Source organism: Calypte anna, chromosome 2, assembly GCF_003957555.1.
Source record: "Calypte anna isolate BGI_N300 chromosome 2, bCalAnn1_v1.p, whole genome shotgun sequence".
NCBI classification, from domain to species: Eukaryota; Metazoa; Chordata; class Aves; order Apodiformes; family Trochilidae; genus Calypte; species Calypte anna.
In genome coordinates, this window is record NC_044245.1 from 9,928,058 (window position 1) to 9,952,815 (window position 24,758).

Below are 24,758 nucleotides of genomic sequence, written 5' to 3' on the forward strand. Positions count from 1 at the left end.
CTGGGTTCTTAACACATGGGTGTAACCTCAGAGGAAAACATCAGTTTTTAAACTGACTCTGGTAATATGCTTCTGAATATGGGTAGAGAAAAAAATGGTTTTAGATTAAGAAATGTGAGATGGGAGGCAACAAAAAGCAAATGGCAGCTGAACTCCTTGGCTCAGATTAGGGCTCCAATACGCAAGAAGCACCTCTTTCTTGCTTCCTGTAGGAGCATCCTAAGCACTCCAGAGCAGCACCTGAAGTCTGCCTTCCTCATCCTGTGTCTGCCTCAGTGCTGCTCATGAGCAGAACCAACTCTGCCATCCCTGCCAGATTCCAGCCTTCCAGGGACTAAGGCACAGGACAAGCCATCAGCCTGAGCTACAGATCTGTTCAGGCAAAAGGTGCTTTGTAGGTGCTTTAAACCTTAACTGAATGTCTGCAAAATGATGAAAATCATACTTCTCTGTTCCTCTGTAAAAGTTATGTAATGTCCATATGTTGATTAACGATATTGCTTGTGGAGAGAGAACATCATAGAAAGACAACAGTTACATAAATAGGTATCACATGTGATCTGATTTTTGACAGCAACTATGAAGCAGATCTTTTTAAGCCCCTTGGCAGGAATTGCCTGATCCCTCCCTCTCTTTCACTTCATATGGTAAAAAAATCAAATACCATGAAAGTGCAATTCCCTATAAAAAGAGGGAGGGGAAAGAAGGGCAAATGTGGGTAGATTTATGAAAGGAAGGCATAATGGTGGGTGTTTTCCAGAGGGAAAAATTATGGCCTCCTACAGAAACCTCCATTTAGAGACAACGAACCTTAGCAGACATGCAATTTATAAAACTGGCATAATTAAGAACAGTTTTTCAGTGCAAGGACAGTTGGTTCTATATATCCTAACTCCTAGGAATAGTTTCTTGCCTATTATCATCCATTGCTTCTTAGAATACTTTGCAAGTTAAGACATGTACTTCACGTCAAATACTTCATGGAGTTATAGCCCAGCACATATGGAAAATAATAAAATTTTATGCCTCCAGAATTATTCACAACATGGAACTCCTGCTGTGAAAACTTGTTATAGATCAGAAATGTTCTACGTCCTCTTTCTTTTGAATTATGTTCAAAGAGATGTTGAATTTTAATAGCATTATGCGAAAGAGCTGAGTGAAATCTCACTGAAGCTGCTGGACAAAATCATCACCTTTCATTCAAGATAAATGTAAGACACTAGCAAACTCTTTTATGAAGCCTGATAACTGAAATTACAGAAGTTATCATCAAAAACAAGAGAAACATGAAGCATATGGACCCATAAGTTTCTCTAGAAACTGATATGCCTAATGCAGAGAGAGAGGCATTAATCAAGGCAAGATGATTAATCCAGATAAGCAGCAAAAATATGTAAAATGAATAAAGAAACCACCAGCACAGCTCGACAAAGTAGCATTGTGATTCTGGTAGAAGAAAAGCTGAAAGAGAGGTTGGAGGTGAAAAACTGTGTGAATGAGGTTTGGAAAAAAAAAGTTATTGCCTGTTATTTGATTCTCCCTTTGTTCAAGGAAATAAAACATTGTACTTTCTTTGTAAATAAAATGGAACTCTATCAAAGAAAAACCCTATCCTGAGGAGGAATTCTCTTTCCAGCTGAGAAGAAAACAACCCACAGACGTGGCAAATTGTTTAACCATTCAGGTAAGAATGGATTATACCAGGTGAGGAGTGGAATCCAGTTTTCAAGAAAGCGAATGTTGAGGTGGAATCCCCACTAAGTCAAAATAAAATCAATGAAGGAAGTATCTCTTAGAAATAGTAATCGGTAAAAAGAGATGAAAACAAGACCAGACGAAATTAAAAGAAGACTTAAATCAGCTGGAGGCTTTTCAAAATTAATTAAAGTAGTAGCTGGAAAATTTCCAGAGTGGTCTAAAGGATGGCATGCAGGAAGAGATGAAATCTCTGAGCCACAAACCCAGAGTACCCAGACAGATTAGGAGGCCCTGTGGCAAAACAGATCAATGAGATGACTGACAACACAACTCCTGTAGGCTAGAAAGTTTTCAAAGAAATAGGTAAGCCAGGAAAGTTGGAACTACCTTGGCACTTGCTGAGTTAGAGGAAGTAGCTCAAGAATACAAGGAGCTGGAACGATACAAACAACCTTGGAAGGTTGGAAAGCCTGAAGTGTCTTCACACCATTAGAAAAGCCAGAGTAAAGATCTTGCCTTTTTTGTCCACATTATTGTTACAACATATACAAAAGTTGTTCAAACACCATTTGAAAATGGCCAGTGTATAAGAGTTTGGACTATTTCCAACTCAAAAAACTGCCTTTGAAAAAAAAAATCCTAATATGTAACAGGTCAGCATGAAAACCCAAATTAATAAGAAAGTATACAGAAAATGCAGAGCCTAATGGCTAGCTCTGATGGATCAAGTTAGAGGAACAATACCTGTCCTTCTTCCTTACCTTGCAAAAAAAAGGCTAAAACTTTCAAGAGGTGGTCACTAGTGACATGATTGAAACTGATCCCCCTCCAGTCCCACACTGGTAGTAGGCATGGATCTGCTCAGCAGTAGTAAGAATAATAAACAAAATGAGCTTGCACAAAGCATCATCACTGCTCTATGAAAAATCTTTGCCCTGTTTGGGAAAGAGAAGCCACTGAGCTGACCATGATCTTTGTTCAGATCTGGGCAACTTGAAAACAGTAAATGAGAATTAGATTGCCAAGTGCCTCATAAAACTTGCACAAAATACTGGGCACTAGCTCAACACAAAAGATTTTAGAGGGGTCTGACAATAAACCTAGGAATAAAGATTATCCAAAACTCATTCATCTGTTTAGTCTTAAATAAATAAAACAGATTTGACCATTTGATCATGTAGATGGCAGACATGGAGAGCAGCAGACACTGCAGAGCAGTACTGGAGCTCAGGAACTGGGTTCCTTTTGGAAGAAGCTTCCTCCAGATGCATCTGCAGCCTTCTCCCCTGACAACAGACATTTGGTCCCCTAGAACCCTGAACAGTTGTTCTACAGTAAAACCTACAAAGTAAGTACTGTGACACTCCACAAATTCATTCCTAGTGGGCCACACTGCTTGCTAACATAGTTGATGGGGGGAAAGTCTAATACAAGTTTAAAGGAAATTAGGATTAGAAATTGTGTCTCTGGAATTTAAGCATGAAATCTAGATAGACAAAACAGGGGCAGTTTGGATTTCATTACGGATATCAGCTGTGTTGTAAATGCCAAGAAACTTGTCTTACACGTTCAAGCAAACAAATGCTTTGTAGACAAAGTGTTTTCTACAAATCAGCCAGACGTGCCTACAAGAGAGGAAAAATCATAACAGTTTCTTGCTGGGGCAGTCCTTCAGCCAAGATAAAAAGGAGTGTCTGATGCCCACCATGCCCATACACTCTTGGGAATCTTAGAAGCTAAGTCTCTGCAAAACCAGGAAGGAATACACCTTGTAGTTATTGCCAAGCTCCAAGAGTTTCTGTTGGACTTGCTAAAGCATGACATCATTTAGACAAGGAACAGCAGAATGGTCCCAGGTTTGTCTGGAGTCAGTCTCTCTTACTATCAGTCAGAAAACTGGTTCACTGAGCACACAAAAGGGGGGAAAAAGCAGCACAGACAAGCAACAGATGGTACTGAGTGAAGGAGGGAGAGAACCACTGAGAAGATGTGTTGGGAATGAATAACTGAATCTTTAAACAACCCCTGGTGGCAGCACTACAGTTCCTACAAAATACAGAAAATTGTATTCAAGTAAATATCAAAGGATTCTGCCCTCACCAGAGTTAATACTCTATTTTCCATAGCAAGTTAGGTTTCCATGCTTTCACTTAAAATAGGTACTATTGGGTGAAAAATTGATGTAAACTTTGCTCCTACATCTGGACAGACATAAGTCAAAACAACTTCAAGCCATGGTTTGGGACTCATACAATGGATGTTACTACATTTCAGTGGTTATGGACACAGTGCTCTGCAAGGAGTTTATCTCTTCTGGCTTGCTTATTACACTTAGTTGATACCATGGGCCATGTAAAAAGCCTGGGACTGGACACAGCACATTGCTATGTGATACATAGGGAGCTTAAGAAAAGTGAGTGATGGACAATTTTGAAATAGGTAGATTGTTAGATTGGAGTAACAGACATCATCAAAATGAATAAAAGAAGTAAGTTTTTCAATGGAACCTAATAGAACATCACAATTAAACTGGACACATGGCCATACTTAAGTAGAACCATTTGGTTGCCAAATGGTTTTTGTGGAGATCTGTAAAGCAAATCTGGTGGGGAGATGGAGTGAACTTTCACTGATGGATAACTGGGAGGAGAAATAATTTAAAAAGAGCAGAAGGAAAGTGAAGGAAAGGAAAGACTCTCCATTCAACAAATAGCATGAAGACAAAAGTCAAGAAAGAGACGGCTCTGTGTTTGAAACAAACAGTTTGCCTGTTAAAATTAGAAAAAGACAAGACCAAAATATGTTGCTCATACTATATCAGGTATGATTTCTTCTAATTTCTTTGTTAGCAGAAGTGCTTATGCAAACTTTGCTCTTTGAATACCTCCTTTAGAAATGAGAACACACATTTTTTTCAACATGTAAAAGCAGTTACAGGTAAAAATATACAAAATTTAAATATATAAATATGCAAAAATATACAATTAAAAATCCTGGACTCATAACATATCATTACAGAATAGCTAACTTTATGTTTGATTTTGCATGTTTAACTTAAGAAACAAATTTTCAAGTATCATGCCTGATATACAGAATTCACTCACCAAAGGACAAAAATCACATTTACTTGAAAATTTACTCCAGAACAACAGATCAACTGACTTCAAGGAAAAAAGAATTTGCTCTGGACTTCCTAAAAACCAGGCCTAAAATATCTCAAACCAAGTATTTAAATATCCATGTGCCCAAAAACAAACAACTTGACTCCTTACAGAGACAGCAGAAAAATGCAACATGAAAATGGTCTGCATCAAGTGATGCAGATAACATGAGAAGATTATTTCAAATAATGCAAGCTCCTAACATACATTGGCACTTCTGAAACTTACATATATATTCTTTATCTTCAGGAAAAAAAGTTTCTAAATCCATAATGCAAAACAAAAAACCCCAGCATGTTTGTGTTGATAGTAAAACTCTGCTGACCTCCTTCACAGCTTCTGTAAGCTTTCAGGCACACTTTTACACTTCCAAAGGAATATCCATCACAGAGTCACACACACCCAGCCTGGTGGTGTGTATATGGCCAAATCTGAGAGCTTCAGGAGCACAGAAAAAAACTGCATGCAAAGTAAGCTCGTACTTGTGCATTAGTAACTACTGCCTTTAACCCCAGTCCTGGAAAAAATTATGCACCTACTTAACATCATGCAGCAGGGTCTTAACCTTTAACTCAGCTACCTGTGGCAGGGAAAATGTGAAGAATTAAAGCATTTTGGGGCATGTGGGAAGTAGGTTTCAATAGACAAATTTACAGCACGTAGTGTCAGGTCCTTTTTGATCTGGAGAATGACAATGAGTTCTGGCTTTACTCTTAAGAAGGTCAGATCCTCTGAAAATCATCTAGTCCTTAGCAGAAGTTTAATTACAGAAAACTGGCCTGAATTTGGCACTAAGATATGAATACTTTAACTTGAGGTTTTCAATACAATTTCCACTATTCAATGTAATTTCAACGATTCCTTAGAAGGGCTTGTCATATACATAGATGTCTTTAATATCCATGTACTAGATTTTAAAAATACATTTGAACTAACATTTTTCCACATGTTGGGACTTCAAGCACAACAGTTTTTTATACACCTTACATTTCTAGAAATGCAGGAAGGCATTTGATTTGTCACATAAACTCAGTTTTCAAAGAGATGTTTAACTTACCTGCCAGAAGTCAGCAACAGTAGCAGTGAGAGGTCCCTGGGTGGCAATATATGCTGGGTTTCGGGGGTCATGGTCCATCTGGAATAAGGAGAGAGAACACAGATTGTTTTATTTACAAGAACATCCCTTGCTGCTTAAGAGACAAAGTATGTGAGAGCAGAAACAAGGGACTTCCTAAAGCACTGTCATGTCCCTCCATCCTTCATTGGCAAGCAAAGAATTTTATTACTATTTATAAGCTCAGAGGGTACCTTTTTCCACAAAAGACTGATGCTGTCCTATGAGTATCAGCAGACATGATGAGCACTGTAAGATCATTTTTGGTGGTTGACAAAGGCATTTATTTGAGATCAGTACTGGTGGTTTCATAGCAACCTAGGAGCCATTTGAAACATGTTTCTACATTGAGTGTTAAGAATACTCCACACATCTAAATATGTTCTCCATTTCCACCATACCAAGCAAGGGCATATGTAACTAAAAAACAGCAAAAAATGGGGAACAAATGCATTTTCTGGCTTTTTCTAGTTAGCTGATTTATCTAAATGCATGGATTTGTCTTCAATAGAGGAAGTTCTGCTTAAAGACCTTAATTATTACTTTTAATTCAAGTAGCAGAAAATTCACTGAGCAAAAATTAAAGAATCTAACAAACAAAGCCATCAAGAGTAAATAGGATTAGTGTGTTACAATGAATGTTTTTGAATTGATGGATGGTTTTCTTGGTTCTAAATCTTAGTACCCATTCTGCTGAAAAAGACGATCTGCTGATGGGATTAAAATCCAAACAAACTCATTCTAACCCTGAGCAAGACAAAACTTTGAGCATAAAGAAAAGAGACCCAGTTCAGCTCTCAGATGTGTGGATGTGACTCAGTGACACCGAAGTCAGTGAGAGTTAACTTATACCCACGTAGCTGAAGGCAGAATTTGTCTCAATACACAATTCTGTTCTGTAAGTAAAGATCTGAATAAGAATGAATGTGAACCACATTTGCATTAAGAGACATCCACTGAATTTATTCATAGCCATCAAAATTTTCAGTGATGGTACATGTCAGTGTAAAAGAAGGCACCTCATAATTATGTGCAACATAAAAGAGGAAAAACCATAAAAGAACAGATGTAAGTTATTCTAACAGAACAACAATATGATGAATGTTGCAAAAAGGAAGAGAACACTTTTATGTTTCTAATTTTCTGATGTATAATTAAGCTGGACTTAATATTAAAATTCTCCATGACAACAAAACTCAGGTAAAATGAAGTCACAGTATCCATGTAGAATAAAAGCTCATCATCCATAGTTATAAAAAACCTTGACCAGGGTGTCTATAATACCATCATTTGATTCTGAGCTGCATTGTGGTGCTTCTCTTATCAGCAAATATCTCTTCACAACAATAAATTGCTTACAACAAATTTCAACCTTGCTTTCTTTGCCTTTTCACAAAAGCTACTCTGGTAGCAGGACATTTCCTGCTGTGTGTATTTGGAGATCAGGGAAAAAAATAGCTTCCTTCAGAAAGCAGTATTGGAAGAAAACCACGCTGGGAGCCATGTCAAAATGTGCAATATTTTTTGTTTTTTAAGAACTGAGACACTGAACTAAACACAGCTGAAAAGAATAGCAAATCTGATCAAGCAAAGTCAGGCTTAAAGGTTTATTTTTGCTCCATTATTGTTGAAATAATTTATGTTATTGTTTCTTTTGAATCCCACAGAGATCTATAGGATTTAATCATGTACTTAAATGTTTTTCTAGGCTGGAAGAAAAAAAATCTTGGCTTAGAAAAATCAACCTGCACTGTGGAGGCCTTGCTACTCCCAGTGGAAACTGGTGTGTGCTACATCTAGTTCAAAATGATGTCACTTGTCTAACAGGCAAGAGCCTGACTTGACAGGAAATACACCAAACTTTAGAAATACAATGATTTACTTTGAATTTCTTCTTAAACTAGGTTTTGCTGTATGTAGACATGCCAGAAAACAGAGACAGCAGAAATCAAAGATGATGCAAATAGTGCTGTCACGGAGGAAATAATTCTCAATGTTCAGCTGATAAATCAGGAATAGGCCACTCTTGGCATTTCTGCATTAATCAACCTCTATCACAAAGGTGCTGTTGGAACGTGGCAAACATTACAATAAGCATGGAGTACTGAAGTGTATCAACAGTTCAACAATAATTCAAAAGACAATTACAATTATTACATTCCAAGCACATTGTGTTGCACAGAAAACAATTACGAGCACAAACTCTTCTTGCCTGGAGCAAATAAAAGATGGCAGAAAGGCCTATCACACTATTAAATGATCTTTTACTGAACAAAAATAAGAGTGAAGATTAAGCTAATTGTATGAAATTCACGGTTTCATCAATTTTCTATTATATGTACTCTTTTAAAGCCTGCATACTTCAAGAAAAATCACTACTCTGGTCACACTGGTTTTAATGTGAGTAAGGTGACGATGCATGGATGTTTTTGTTGTTCATTTTTATTCTCTCAAGGTTACTAAGAACACCAAGAACATCTTAATCTATCAAAGTTAACAAAAGTTTGAATAAAGAAATAAAGTCTGTAATGGTTTTTAAACTAACTAATCAAGGATTAAGTAAAAGGCTTTTTTTTAATGCCAGTAGTCATTATCTTCTTTCAAGGATCCTTCAGATTTCTCACTCCACAAAAATAAAGCAGAGAATATATTCTCCAGAGAAGAACAGAGAACAGCAGGCTCCCTACTATCAAGTATTAAAACAAAAATTGACTGTTTGCTAACGTTTTAAAGTGGAACTAACTTCAGAAATTACCCTAAGAGTAATTGTTCAAAAAGAGCAGTATTTTTCTCTCTATGTCCCCATCAAAGCACACAAGGCTCACATGAGAACTGGACTGAAGAGCCATTTTTGGGAAGAAAAAATGCAGTTATTACAACTGCTATGGTGGAATTCTCATTTTCTCCTGCAGTACAACAAAGGCAAGCCTGGTGATAATGTTTCAAGCTGCTTTCCCATGATTTTCGCTCAGGAAAAAAAAGGGATCAAGGATACTATGGCTGACCATGCAATTGACTGATGATTTTTGCCACCACTGTCAAAAGAAAATGAAAACAAACAAAAAATTCAGATTCACTGTTGGAAAACAAATACCACAGAAAACTCCGGTGGCATGACATGTTCTTCCACATGGCTTTACAATAGAAGTTGGCTTACAGTGTCTTAAAGTACGAAAATATTTAGCAACAGAATCACAATTAGCTGCACCTTTGCTAAATTAGTATCAGAGGACAATTCCACCTTTGCTTTACTAAAGAACTAAAGCTACTCCTTTAGTTTTTCCTGCTTAGTTTTTTCTGCAATCCAGCTGCCAGATCCTAGGAATCTGTAAGGTTTCCCTGAAAAAATCCAAATTTTATTAAGTTTTTAGATACATAGAGTGTGTTGCATGATTTCACTGGTAACGCTGATGAAATACAGCAAAATCAATACATTCTGTAAGGAAAACCCAAAATATATTTTCATGAATTTGGACTAAAGAAGTCCTAAAATTCAGACTTGTTAAATAGTTTTCTAAAACTGTAAACTCCAGTAAAAGTTTCAATTGGCATCAATCACCATTTTGAAAACTCATGCAAATGATAAATCAATTCATTCCTGCCTTTCACCTTCCCCATCAGCTTGTTAAATCTTTACATTCCACAAAAAAAACCCAACAAAAAACCCCAAAACCCGAGCAAGATTGGTCTCAGTCCCACCATATTTACTCTAATCAGAATCCATTGAGTCCAGCTGAAATATTTCTAAATTATATTAAATCAGAATGAGACCCAGTATAGACTAAATATGATGCAAAGAAAGTTGAACTCTGATTAACACCTAAAAATCTGGACAGATTCAAACTACTGTGTAGATGCCTGATTTAATGTGTTCATAAGACAAATAAAAACTATTTTCATGCATTTGAGGATTGCACAGAGTAGAGAAAGTCTTTAAAAATAAAAAAGAATATTTGTTTCTGTAAAAGAAAGCATAGCCAGCAAATGCAGGCTATGAACTTTGTAACCACATTCATCTCAACATTAAAATTAAAAAGGTAGACTAGTCCTCATCTGCACGTTTGAATTAAAATTTAAAACAATTTTTAAACCCTTCCTTTAAAACCCCTAATGGAACGAAAGAAGTAAATCTGGTTGTGAATGTCATTATGAATTTCAGAGTCTATTCTTGGTGATGAAATTCATATGCTGTGTTTGAACAAACTGTCATGCTAATGATATTCCTCAGTCTGGTGTCTTCAATAATAAGCAAACTGAGTTTTTAAATGTAGTTGATTGGATTTTTTCTCTTTCAGACACCCTATGAGGAAAACCAGAATTCCCATTTACTTTCATGACCTCTGATTTAAAAGCAAAGATTGCACATTATTTACTACTGGATGATTTTCCCGAAATTTAATGAGGACTAAGTACAAATATGACAGATGTAATTATCACAGTTTTATTCTGCACAGTCAGGGTCTCCTTGTGCCATAATTGCAAGCCTTTCATTCAGCTGCCGATAGCAGAGTTATTATCATAGTACTTTATGTTATTTCAGAGAGGAGGAAAAGAGATTTCTACTTCACTTTTACCCTGAAAATTTCTCCTGAGGACTCATTTTGTCTGGCCTCGTGCTACATGTAATAAAAAAACCTACAGGAAGAACTTGGACTAAATATCTGCTAATTCTCCTCACCCAGTGCTAGCCCTGATGGTGATGCCATCAGTCTAACTCCAGTTTTTCACAACATACTGGAGGGAAAGGAGGTCTTGGGGGGGGCAGCATGTTTAAAAGGAAGAAACACATGGGCAGGTGGCCAGGTCATTGTCTAACACAGGGATTTTTTTTTTTGTGGTGTACTGCTTCACTCATTTAGACTTAAGTTAAGGTTGAGTGAGCCCCAGCTGGAGACTGGACCACTCACCCAGAAGCTGGAGATACCCAGTGACATGTACACGCCTGGAAGCCTCCCTTTCCAAAGCTCAAATATAATTACTTTATTTTGCACTCTTTCCTCACTAGACATCTCAGACATGCAAGGAGCAAAAATCCCCCTCGAGTCAGTTCAGAAAGTACTGATCCTGTGCTATTAATGCCCATCTTGCAGCTCACTACAGTGCTCACTCCTAGCCAAACACTGCAAGGTTCAGATGCACCAGAAACATCACTGCACTAACATGATAATTACTGAGGTTATTTAAGTTGAAAGGCAGCAGTATGAAGGAAAAGCATTGGCATGATTTTTGCAAGAACAAATAAAGGCAGACTCACTGGTACTCCATATCCACTGTACACTTAGAAAGACATTGAATAAATATCTCAAAGAAACCCCCAAAGCAATAGCACATCTGTCCAGCTCATGGCCACAGCAAATCCTGCAGAGAAGTGCTCAGTATAGTATTCCAGTAGTTTTCTGAGGTGGGAATCAAGACTGAAAGTCTATAATCTGCCTTGCTACAGAAAAGCAATACCAGATTAACAAGTACTTTTATGCTAACCTGAATATATTTAATTTGTCTTGAAACGAAACAGTTTGCTGGGAATCTTTACAAACTAATAGCTTGCAAAGTAGAGATTTCCTCCTACCAGCACCCCACTGCATCACCTTCAGGAAACCCATGTTTTATCTACTGCTTTCAAAATGTCAATGACTTAGTGAAACAAGCTCACAAAACCATCTGGATCACCTCTTTCCTTGGAATAAGAAGTCATCACACAAATGTGGGTGGTGGCACTCCTTCCATACTGTAGGGTCCCTATCCTGCTATGAAGAAGAAGAACTCGAGTTTCTCCTGGCAGTTTTCATGGCCATGCAAGTTACTGGGTGCTTTTCCCAACCCAATGAAACACTTATGCATCCACTTATCTCTAGGTACAGAAATATTTCTGTAAGAGATATAGATACAACCGTAGGAATTTTGAATTTTGCTTTATTAGTGTGACTTTTTTGTGTTTCATTGGTCAAATCCTTTGAGTATGGGAAAGATACAAAAAAAGAAGTAACCTTCTGAATTTACAGAAGAAAGCATTCTCAAGTGCTGGATGGGAAAGCATGATTACAACTCCTGTAAAACCATGAAAGTTAAAGCAGAGACCCTCTGTCTGCATTAGATTTGGGCATCTTGACAAAGCATATGTCTCCCAGTTATGCTAACAAGATATCTCAGTCCTGCTTCTCCACCCCTAGCAGTATTTAATCTAATACTTTTCTCATCAGTGTAATTAATTACCATAATTAAAATTGCAATAGGCATATATACACACGGAAGAATATTTGTCCCCCAATCAAATATCTGTACTAAAACCAGTTAAGCTGTCTAGGAAGACTTCTGGCAAGATGCAGAAGCCCATCTTGGTTATTTGGTAAAAACACAGCATCTGTACCACTGCCAACACTGAACCAGGCTTAGCACTGTCTACAGATGATGTAATTCCATTTCTGCACCAATTTGTAGTCATGTGAATTACAGTCAAGCTCTTACAAGAACACAATATCTCACTTCCAGTTAACACCTCCCACTACTGTGCTTTCCACAAAACCTCTCAGCTTCTACTATCAAATTAAGGCTTGACCAAACATAACTGAACATGCCCTGAATACAGGCAAACAGAGCAATGAAACCCTGGAGCTGGACCTCTGTTCATTACTTCACAGGCAGGATACATATTCCTTGGAAAATCAAGTTATTCTGATCTCCTGATCCTGGGGCCAGCTAGAGCTTGGTCTAATCAAAGACATATTTAAAATGAGACCAAAGTTTCTCTAATTTGTGTGCATCTACCCCTGTTCTCTGAAATGGTATCCGGAAGCATGCAGGTGCTTTGGTTTACCTTCAACTCCAAGACAAAGACAAAAGCATCCTGAAGGTGTTTGTTGGGTTCTGTGGATCTTTTAACTCTTTGAAAAAAACATTTTTGTCTGTTTTTGAAAATTAAGTTTTTGAACTCTGATGAAAGAAACAAAAACAAAGCTCCAAGAACAGTTTCTATATAGTTGTGGGAGTTTTTTTAAGAAAAAAGTATTGTCAACAACACTGGAAGGAAACAGCCTGTAATTTCATGCTGTTGCAAATTGTCAGCTGCCTTGCCCACACAAAGTGACTGAACTGGGGGAGCAATACTCCCCAAGAAAACGAGCCAGTAATAACATACAAAGCCCACTGCAGCAAGATCCATCCTAGTTTCTTTCTCAGTTTCCCTATAGCAACTTTTGAATGCCTAATTAACGTGGGTAAGAACCATTAGCAAAAATTACTCCAATAGGTTCATAAGGGTCAAGGACAAGGTGTCTTTTTTACCCTTTAAATGGGTATAATAACTCTTCCACTGAGACACTATGGCAGGACAATGCTCCTGGCTCTATCACTCCTGGTTCGTGTCTAAATGTAGAGACTTTTTCACTCTATCACCTTCTACAGACAAGAAAGAATTCATATTCAGATGATGTTGGGTGAGACAGGGCAACTGAGCCATGCTGGACTATTTGGAGGCAAAAAACAGATTGATCTGTTCTGCAGTTTGCCTATATACATAAGTGGGAAGGGATCTCATTCCTTCTGTCAAACCAGCAGATTCAAAGAAGAACTGGAAGAGCTAGAGAAACACAAAGCTACACATCTGTAGAACAACAGAGGAAGAGATGTAGAAGAAAATGTCCCTTCTGCTGCAGAAAAAGTTCAGAGGCCTCCACAACAGAAACTATTCCTGCTGTGACAGTGGCTAGTAAGATGAAGCAAAAAGAACAAGCAAGTTTTACCTTCTCAGAAAAGGAAAAGCTCTGCTAAGAGTGTTATCATCACACGCTTAGGGGAGGGAACTTTTTATAAGGGCAAGTAGTGATAGTTCAAGGGGCAATGGCTTTAAATTGGCTAGACATTAGGAAGAAATTCTTCACTATGAGGATGGTGAAACACTGGAACAGGTTGCCCGAAAAGCTGTGGATGCCTGCTCCCTGGCAGTATACAAGGCCAAGCTGGACAGGGCATTGAGAAACCTGGTCTAGAGGAAGGTGTCCCTGCCCTGGGAAGGAGGTTAGAACTAAATGATTGGTCCCTCCCAACCCAAACCATCTTGTGATTAAGTTTATAATCATAGTTGTATAATATATATAATAATTTATAATCTTAGTTTAACTTAAAGTACAGAAAACCTGACAGAATTGCAAGGTAGATTGACAACTATCTAATGACTTTATTTTCTTACTAATTAAGCTTTCTTTCTATTCAGTTTGAAAGGGTGGTCTGAGATGTCACTGTTGTGAGGTGCTAAAAACCTGAGGTTGCACAAGTTGAGCAGCAAGGTGCCTGAAGTTATCACAGAAAGACTATTTGGATTATTTCTTACAGGTTACCATACTTACAATTGGGCTGGCATTGATGTAGTCTGACTTGTCATGGCTGTTTTCAGCTTTCAGACATATCCTGGAATGATCATCTGCAAAAGAGAAAATAAGAGAAAAAAGTTTCTATGCAAGTATCATACCTATTTGAAATTAAACAATTCAAAGTCAATGCATGTCAAGGCAGGCAAAGAGAGTAAATGCCAGAAAGTATCTTTCCTTCTGCCTAGCACAGCCTTGATGCAGCCACAGAGTCACGGCCTGACTCAGAATTGAAGCACTGAGGATCAGAAAGCAGGATTTCATGAGATGACCCAGAATGTGTTACAACTTCTCATTGGAATCAGGGGAATCTCTGCTGCTCAGAGAGTTTAAGATTTAAATTATGCAAACCACCAAAACCCCCACAGTAATATAGAAGACAGTCCTGTATTTGGGGGGTCATGGAAGAAGTTGGCCGATAGACTCTGTCCATCTGAATTCTCTATAAAATGAAAAGCAGGAACACAGAAGTACAGTTTAGAGCTGGGCAGTAAATAAATGTTCTGATCAGAGAGCAGTGCTGCATGATGCTACACTACTATAGTGATGTGGGGAGACAATATAACTTGAAGATGATCATGGGAGAGATAATTCAGATACCAACTGCATCTAAAAGCACAACTGGAGCATCTTACACTGCTGGTAAGGTAGCTACTTCAGACATCACTACCAAGCTCTGAACACAGGAAACATATTTGTTTGCCCATCATCAAGATTCTTTCACCATTTTATAACTAATTTTTCCTGGTGCTACCTCAATCATGTTTAGAGCTGGCACAACCCAAACTCTAGTCCTTTTTTAAACTTCAGGACACAGATAATGGATGGGTTTTATTTGTTAGCATTTAGACAGTGACAGTGCAGATGTCTGCATCTGTTCCAGTCATCTAGACTCACTTTTTGCTAAGAGAAAAAAGTATTTCTATGCCATGAATCATCTCGTCCTGATTTAGCTCTCTCAAACAGCCCAAATTGCACTTGAGAAATGCCTTTTTCTTTTCATTGACTAAAGAAAGAAGACCAGACCACACTCAGATAATTTATGCAAGATATGCCTAAATTTTTTATGTATGAATCTCAAACTTGTATCTGACACTTAACCAGCACACTTTAAACTCCTCAGCAAACCTACCTTGCACAATATATTGTGGTGAGAGGTCATGGAGGTGCTCTAACCATCTATGGTTAGAGCATGGATACTGATGTTTTGAGGGGATCTTTCCACTAATTATTCAAGTAGACAAAGTAAGAGTACACACACTCACCTAGTGCCCCCTGGCTAGTGGCCCATGACACCATTCCTAATAGCAGAATTACAATTTGTTTTTTAAAACTATGAAGTACCAATAATTATTTTAATAATTGGGAACAAGAAATGTTAAGTACTGCACAGGAACATAGAGACATGTTTTGGGCTCTGCTTAGGTTTATTCACCAGTAATGTCACAACAGTTCAGTATATGAGCAAGACAAAGGGCTGTTAAGCCACCCAATCTCACCAGCAAATTTCAACCCACTAATGTGAACAACCTTCTCTTGGAATAAGGTTAGAGGTGAACAAGTCTTGTCAAATGAATGAAGAGCCAGTCCTTAATATTCAGTGACATATTTCCTCTGGTAAGGTTTCAATGCAATAGGAGGATGAAGAAGATGAGAAAGGGAACATATTCATGCACATTACTCATTTCCACATTATTCTGGCACCACTGCATAACAAATCCAAAACATAAAAATTAACTTGTGACATCTGAGCTCTTGGGCTACCCAAGGTTTTGTATAGGAAGCTTTACAATGAGTATTGTAACAGAGTGCTTGAAGAACTACAGCCCTGAAACATTTTGGCCATGCAGTTTACATGCACTAACTGTGGTCTCTTACATATCTTAATAAGCACTCAGGATAAGTCCCATTCATTGCAAAAGTTTGCACTAATCACCAAAGAAAATGTGTGAAATATTTTCCAATGGGTGTGGGAGAGAACAGAAATCAGTATTTACCAAACAGATATCAGTCAGTGTGAGTCTCCAAGAAAGGGTCAAGTCAGATGAGCAACTTCAGGAATCTTTTTTTTTAATATCTAATGTTTCATCCAGACCCTCTGATTTAGTGTTACTGATCATTAACCCGCTGTCTTGGAGGGTTTATTAGAGGGTGAGACATATTAAGGCTTTGGTAATGAAAAGGTGATGAGACTGTGCTCAGAGAAATTGAAAAAAAATCTTCAAGAAGGTTGCACATATGCTTTCTGCATATATCAAGACTTTGCACCTGTGTTCTTCAATTGCAGGATTGAGTGTTCATATTGACAATGAACAGATTGTGCTTGTCTATGCCTGTTATCACCTTGAAGCTTCTAGGAACTAGCATATTAGCTCTTCAAAAAAAAAAAAAAAAAAAAAAAAAAGCAGAAAAAGAAGGGAAAAAAAAGGATACCACAGACACCAATTTGCAGCTATGGGAAACTATGGGAAAATGCTGAACGTACAAGAATTTTTTTCTTTGTCAATTGTATACTGATTATTTTAGACGGAAGGAAAGAGATGCAGAAGGCAGAACTAAAAGGAAGGAAAGGGACTGCAGGACAGGAAGCTATATAAGATCAATCTAAAGAGCAAGAAAGATGAATGAAGAAATGGTCGAGGGATAGCAAAAAGGAAGTGAGAGAAAAGACAAATGCTCTTATTACCTCCTGCAATCTGCCCAAGCTACAACAAATCATTGTTCCAAATGTCTACAATAGCTTCTGCTGAATACTGAACTACTTTGCATTTGCTATTGCTTCAACCAAGCCACAGCTGAAAGAAAAGCAAAACATACAGATGGATATGTGTGGTGGACAAGCTTCCTAAATAAGAAGGCTCGTACTAACCTACAGCCAAGGAGAAATAAATACAGCACAATATAAAATATGAAGTATAAATTATGAAATAGGATAGAGGATAAAGGATAAAATATAAAGTACACACACACGAGTTTGCAGTATGTAAAAGCTCAGTTTATAGACTGAGAAACCTAAGTTTTGGAGTCTGCTTACAGACATCTTCATGGAGACCAAAAATCTGCTTTTGGCCACTGCACAGCTCTCTTGATGCCACTGCACTGCCTACCTAGCTCTTCAATAACTGGAATGGGTGCTTTGACACTTGGATGACATGGAGGCAGCTACACTGTGACACATTCAGTGTCTGATTTCACTGAATCATGCCCAGAAAACTTGTTCAACACATCCGTGTAGGGTTCTAGTGATATCTGAGGTGGCCTACAGATGCTCAGGCTAGCAGGCAGGAAGGCACAGGTCTCCCATAGAATCTGTGTTATACTTACTAGCTCTGTATGGGTATCTAGAATATTTTAGACATCTCAAACAGCACTAGACTCCTGTGTTTGAGTTGAGTGCAAAACATTGCATCTGTCTGGTTATTTACATGGTGACCAATACTCCAGTAGGAAGCCATCTCACAGTGGCTCTGTGACTTGATGAAGATCATAGAATCACAGAATGGGTTGGGTTGGAAGGGACCTTTAAATGTCATCTAGTCCAACTCCCCTGCAGTGAGCAGGGACATCTTTAGCTAGATCAAGATCTATTATTTTTGCTGGTTTTCAGATGGGGATTGAGAGCTTGGAAAAATGAAACTCCCATCTTACCTAATTCCCTCTGTCTTCTCTTTCCTTTTAGTCAGATACTTCTGAAGGAACAGAATCAGCAAACCAAGGCTGTCCACAAGGACTATGATCACAAAATAGAATAGATCTTCTTAGATTTGAGCCGAAACCAAGTTCATTTACTCCAGAGCACTATTTGTGCTTGCATTACTGATACAGGTAATGCCCACAGCCACAGCCACCTCAGGTGTCCCCATCCTCTGACTGCACACAAACCTCACAGCTGGGTGCACACTCTTCCCCCAGATGCTGTGCTTTCCCTTGGATGAAAATCAGAGCACAAAGGTAAGCAGACTGCTCCAACATATACCACCACCAACGGACACCACTAGGGTGGACAGCTTTTGGGAGATGTTCACTGAGAAAAGCTGTTTGCCAAATGTATCTTCTTCGAAGCCTTACTAAGATGAAATCTTTCACATGAATTGGCAATCTTGTTCTACTTTGTCAAGGTGATATGAAAGGGATCAGGAAATGCTAACAAAGCATTACAGTGAAAGAATACTTTGAATGTAGCATAACAAATTTGTAGCATATCAAATCATATCGGTTTTGCTTCTTAATTTATTATGAACTAAATCTCTGTTGTTTTGCTGTAGTTTTCATGTCAAACATGCCTCATTGGAATCTTCCTCATCTCAACCTGATCTTAGAGTCTACAATAAGGCTCACATTATCATAGAATGGTTTGGGTTGGAAGGAACTTTTAAGATCACCAAGTTCCAACCATCCTGCATGGGTAGAGACACCTCCCACTATATCAAGTTGCTAAAAGCCCCATCAAACCTGGCACTGAACACTGCCAGGGAGGGTGCAGCCACAGTTTCTCTGGTCTGACCACCTTCATAGTGAAGAGTTTCTTCTCTCCTGCTTGTCCTGTCACTTGATGTCCTTATAAAAATTCCTCTCCAATAGAACAACTTCCTCTCCAAATCAAAATTGAATATTGCTCAAACTCTGTGTTTCCACCCACCATCAAAGTAGTTTTAAGGGTACAACATGGCAACTGTTTACCAGTGCACAGCAACTTCAGAAAGGGAAAGTAGGTGATTTTCTGAATTCTGTAAAAAATCAAAAGTGCTCTAATAGCTACAGTAGGTTTCCACATTGTAACAAAGCAGAAAGTATTTTTTTACTCTTCTAAAAGTACTAAGTGATTTTAAATGTCATAAACCACTAAGCTTAAAATAAATTGTGACCATCCTGTCCATGTCTAAATACCTTCCCAGGCAGCACCAATTCAATCCAGACTCAGTGATGGGAAAAACAGGCACAGCAATGTGCCATGGAGGAAGCTATGGTGAGACTGAATGCTGATCAGTGTAAGCTGATTCATCCACATGATACAGAATGATGAAAAGAGACAACAATCTCAGCTCTGAAAATAGTTGAGCTCTCTAATGTAAGCTAAAAAACTCTGGTCCTTAGCACTGCCACAGCTATGTTACTTCTGGATTCAGAACTGGAACAGTCTAATCTGAGTGTCTATATCTTCTAGTTCATGGTAAAATTCAGACATGTTTCTTACATCAGATGAATAACCAACAACACCTGGCAACACCTGTAGCTCCCTTGTTGTCTCCAAGACAGAGACCAGAAACAACCTGGCTTGGATCATGAGCAGGGAATCGGAGCAGTTCAAGAAGGTCTGACTTTAAGTCCACATTAAAATGATCATTTCAAGGAAGAAGATCAATTTGGATCAATGCACATTATCATGGAGCAATTTCACTGCCTATCATGTTGGTTAAATTTTTTTTCAGAATAGAAAAGACCACAGAAGTCTTGAACTCTCAATTTTCATGGTGACTTCTGTAGAACTTTTCAACAGACCTGATTCCAAAACAGATGGAAACCAGCAAACTGCTTCTGTTGCCCAAAAGGCTTTTCATCATTTTGGTCACTTACTCAGGAGAAGCTATATCACCAAACTATTGTACTCCTCCCCTAAGCAATGGTGTATTGTGAGAAGAACCTCTGCATAAACAAGAGACAAATCCTGATGAAGCATATATGCAAAGGCTGATGGGCTCAGCTAAAATTATCACATCCTTCAAAAGAATCTTCACTCTAAATCTGACTCTGACATTTACTTAATGGGTCACCTGTCATTTCCTCATTTCTAAAGGAGGAATAGTACTTACTCCAGGCTCTCACAGGGAAAATTAATATTTTCAGGGCACTTTAAAAATTAAAATAGCTATATGTGTTTGCCAAGTTACCCAGCTGGATTGTGGGCACATTGAGAGCATTTTTGTTGCTGTGGTTTGTGCATGTATTCTTAGTTTCAGTTTTGCTTCATTGGTTGCTTAATAAAACGTGTGGCAATACATTACCAATGTAACCTATGAGATACATATATTTGCACAGGAAAAATATGTTGCCTTTATTTCAAGCTCAGAAAGGTGGCTGCTTACAGAAAAGAGCAGATTCTAGGAATATAAACACTGGATACTTGATTTTCTTTTCTCTTTTATTCCAAGTCTAGCAGGGAGAAGCCAGTTTGAAAGCTTATGCACTGAAGCCTAAAGGGGCTCTTTCAGTACAGCTGATATCTGATAAACAGATCATCTAGCTCTGATTATAGACTGCTGGTATTTCTATTGGATGGACATGATATCAACTTGTCTAAACACAAGCCAAACTTCTTTCTGTTGAATGGCTACAGATGCCACTCTTGTACAGAAAGTACATTCCAGCATTGAAAAGCACTCTGGCTATTGAATTTCATGAGACAGCACAGCTGCAGCAGCAGTGCTATGGAACATAGCTGTGCATTTCTGTAACATATATACAACTTATAAGGAGATAAACGGTGTTTGATATGATTACAGGACATACAACTCAGTCCACAGCTGTAGCTACAGTTTTCTGGTACACATACAAGCTACTCTGTGTTCTGCTTGCCTCTCATCTGTAGCTTTCAAGAAAGAATATTGAGAAAAGTATAAAGAACTTCAAATGTAATAATCCAAATGTAAGTATACATACATGGTACTACAGCCTGTGTGCGATTCTTCTGGATATTTTCCTCCTGCTGTGCAACAGTGGTGGCATTGGGTTCAGCCTGATAAGCACACAGAGCTTCCCACTCCTTCTCCAGACGATTCTTGTTTTTCAGATGATCTTCCATGTAGGACTGAAATTAAAAAGAATGCCATATTAAGCATTGACTTAGCTAGGCTCAAAACTAAGCTAAAAGGATGTATCTCAGCATGGAAAGCAGAATGGGGAGATTTAAAGTATAATTCCGGGTGTTTCCGAACAAGTATTTGCTCAGAACCTCTTTCCAGCTTTCCAAAATGTTGAAAGCTTAGATATGTTGACTTTTTCCTAAAGGGAGGGAAGAATAGTCAGGAATGAAAAACCAGAGCATGAGAATTCTGAGTTTTAAGGACAGAACACATTCAGTCTTATGGTTAACTCATTTGCTTAAGAAAGCTAACTTCAAGTTTATTTGTGCTCTACAATATGAGAATGCTAACATGTACCACTGCTAACAGCATGGAAATGCCTGAAAGCCCCAGCTACTGAGCTTCAGGAGAAAGCTATTCCTTCTTCCATACCTAGAAAATCCAAGCACAAATGTCTCTTTTATCAGGCACTGAAAAAGAAACTTAAGTCTGTTGATAAAAATTACTTACCACAACAACAGCTCACTCAAACCCAAGGCTTTTAAAAACTAAAGTTCAAGCACATATACAAATCACAACAACGATGCAGCTGCTGAGGAGAATTAAAAATTGTCAGGCTGAAGTGTCATGGCTCAAGTATCAGGTCATTAGGAACTCATACTGCACATGGACTGGCACAGAGAGGGCCTTGAACTAAGAAGATGCTGATAATATTAATATATGTTGTTAAAGATTGTACTGGAATTCAGTGAAGTGTTAGGGGAAGCATCACCAAAGGAAAATTAAATGGCTGTAGCAGGCCCATCAGAGTGTACTGGTGCAGGTCCTAAGGTTTTTGCAGATCTCCTGAGGCTGGAGATACAGCACAGCACTAGCTCAGGAATTCTGTTTCAAAGGCTTGCCAAAAGCAAAATATAACTCTATTCTTCACCCTATGGAGCTGAAAATCAGCCATGTATGTGAAGGCAAGAGAGCAGAAAGGATAAAGGGTGGGGCTGAGCAAAAGTGTTCCCATCTTTTTCATGTGAACATTAAAAAGCCTATCACCTGGTACCATAATCCTTCATATACAGCCAAATTACTGCTCAGTGCCTGTTGTCTCCTACAATAAGGAACAGAATAATCTCACATTACACTCAGTTTGTATGTGAAATTTAAACTCCATAAAGCCTGTAGAAGTAGGTTGAAGTTATCATCATTAAACAGATTAAAAAAGGGACAGACTGTTATGGGGACACAGTCAGAGGCAGAATAGGGGTCAGCAGCAGTGTTGTGGGTGCTTTTGGGCCAAAGAGCACCCAAAGCAGATCCTACTGCAGCAGCCACTAGTACAGTCCAATCTGTAGCAACACTTGCCTAGAAAAAGCTCCTGGAAAGGATTAACTAAAAGGTATAAAAAGCATTTTAGCTGCTTAGAAAACCTCTTCCATAGACAATCTCTGTTACATCAAACAGTTCTTCCCAAAATTCCTTTAAAGAAGAAAAGGCTCACATGCCCTTTCAGCAGGTTTAACAGAAGGTGCCAAAAGCTTGCAGCTTGGCCTCTGCCAACTGGGAGCTCTGGTAAAGCTGATGCTCCACTGTGCTTCCCAGTAAGCTTCCCACTTCCTTTCCCAGTAAGGCAGGAGTCTGCTCCCTCTTGCAGCTTGAATGGAGTTTTGGTTACAAAAGAGCCCCTGGCAGCCGACTTTGTTTTGAGCTGGGTTTGTCAGGTGTGTGTCTTTACACAAGATTTGTTTATCAAACATGTTACTGAAAACCAATTCAAGAAGTGATGCTTCCATAAAGCCTATCTTTAAGGACATAGAAATATATCATGTTACAATAAAGGTTTCCAAAGGTGGTAAAAGATAGCAGTGGCCTAGATACAAAACCACCTACTGTATAATTGCTTTTTTTCTGTAATGAAGAAAAGAAGCATCACAGTGGACAGAACAGTGACCTAATGGATGGAGACCTGGGAGAGCTGTGTGGCCCCATCATGTGTTAGTGTGGGTCAGTTAACATGTTCCCTGCTTTAACCTGCAAGTTAATGGGAGGAAACCATCCTCTGATAGCTTGCTTGCCATTCCTGAAAAGATGTTACTACTGGGGAAAGGAGGGAGGCTAAAGATGCCCTTCTTTTCTCCTCATAAATTTCTGCCTGGACATGTATATCGAACATAATAAAAAAAATATATAATCCCTCCTAAGCAGAGAATAGTTGGTATGTAAGAATTTTTTATGAGGCAAAAGGAAAAAATAGCAGAATCTTACAATACCACTGAGCCAAGACTCCTGGCCTCAGAGAAGCTGTTTAACATGCAGCAGGCAGAGATCAGGAAGTCAAGGACCTGCCTGTAGCATCTTCCCATTTTAAACCAGTTTTATAGTCTGATTCATTTTAACATGCTCATCACCAACGTCCCATAGACTTCAGGGACGTTTTGTGCAAATATACAGATCTGCCAACACTGAATCTCTCCAAAATCCTGTGAGATCCATGAAGCTGTTGGAAGAGGGCCATGAAAATTTGATTCCTAAGGCAGGACTATATGTAGCAAGGAGTTTCTGGTTGACTCCAACCTGTCTAATTCATGATTTCAAGGACTGCATTTTTAGAATAATTATCAAATGTGATCATTTAGAAATTATCAAATGTGACACAGTAAAGGTAACTAGTCTGCTTTTAGTGCACATGAATTTTAAAATAACTCATCCTTCTTTAAAAAGGAATACTCTTTAAACTTTCCTTTTTCAGGGAATTCTCAGTGTAGTGAGATATGAATGTTCAGATGAAAATACACTGAAATCTTTACTTTAACTGGTCAACCACTCTTCATGGAGTTTCAACACCTGCATCACATAGATCAGATTCACTGGGCACTGACAGATCTTGAAACGGTGTTTGAGTATTTGAAGGGATCCGTGGAAGACTCTGTGCACTTTAGACACATTTAAAAAAGCTACTAAGAAAGGAGCTTGCTTGAAAACATTCAGAAGTCAGACAATTCCCTCAGAGCTAAGTAATCTTTCATTTACAGTCCTTCAGAGCCCCTACGCTCATCCCCACTTTGCTAAAGAGAACCTTAGTGATTTTGAAAGACCCTCTTGGGAGCTGCTGGAAGTACATTAAATTGAGTGGAACTTCTGATATTTTAGAGATTGTATGTCTACTCAAATCCACTCCCTAATTAGGATGTTTTCGTGAGACACACTGCAATGTTTGCCTGGCACCAAGGAAATTCATTACCGACATGTCAAACACGCACATGACTTTCCTCATCCCAGAACAGCAGGTAAAATAAATAGATGTTGTCAACACTGTTATTGTAATGCTCCTCAAAGCCCCCTGAAAAAGGTAGATGTCTGGCTTCAACAATATGTCCACAACAAGACAAGTCCTGTAATCCCAAATGTATGCTATTATCTAAACAAACACCCTCTGCTTGCCAGATCTCCTGATATTCCTTAAATTTCATTAAGTCTTAATTTTCTTTCCAGGGGGCCTCGCCTGCAAGGACAGTTGGTAGCCCAGTTTATACATTCTCTCCTTGCACAGACAAGATACCCTTGTTATCAAACCTATCATAGGAATAAGGAGGATGCATCAACATTATGTGGAGAGAGGGATGCATTG

The 24,758-nt window shown here is 38.5% G+C and overlaps 1 protein-coding gene across 1 annotated transcript in view; it reads right to left on the reverse strand.

The window, feature by feature from the left end:
* Positions 1 to 24,758, reverse strand: part of PTPRN2 (protein tyrosine phosphatase receptor type N2) — a 622,484-nt gene that overhangs the window by 40,160 nt on the left and 557,566 nt on the right. The window contains exons 16-18 of the mRNA XM_030445109.1: positions 20,997 to 21,144; positions 14,319 to 14,392; positions 5,920 to 5,997 (exon numbers count right to left, since the gene is read on the reverse strand). Coding sequence (XP_030300969.1) covers positions 5,920 to 5,997; positions 14,319 to 14,392; positions 20,997 to 21,144 — 300 coding nt within the window. The remainder of the gene's footprint in view (positions 1 to 5,919; positions 5,998 to 14,318; positions 14,393 to 20,996; positions 21,145 to 24,758) is intronic.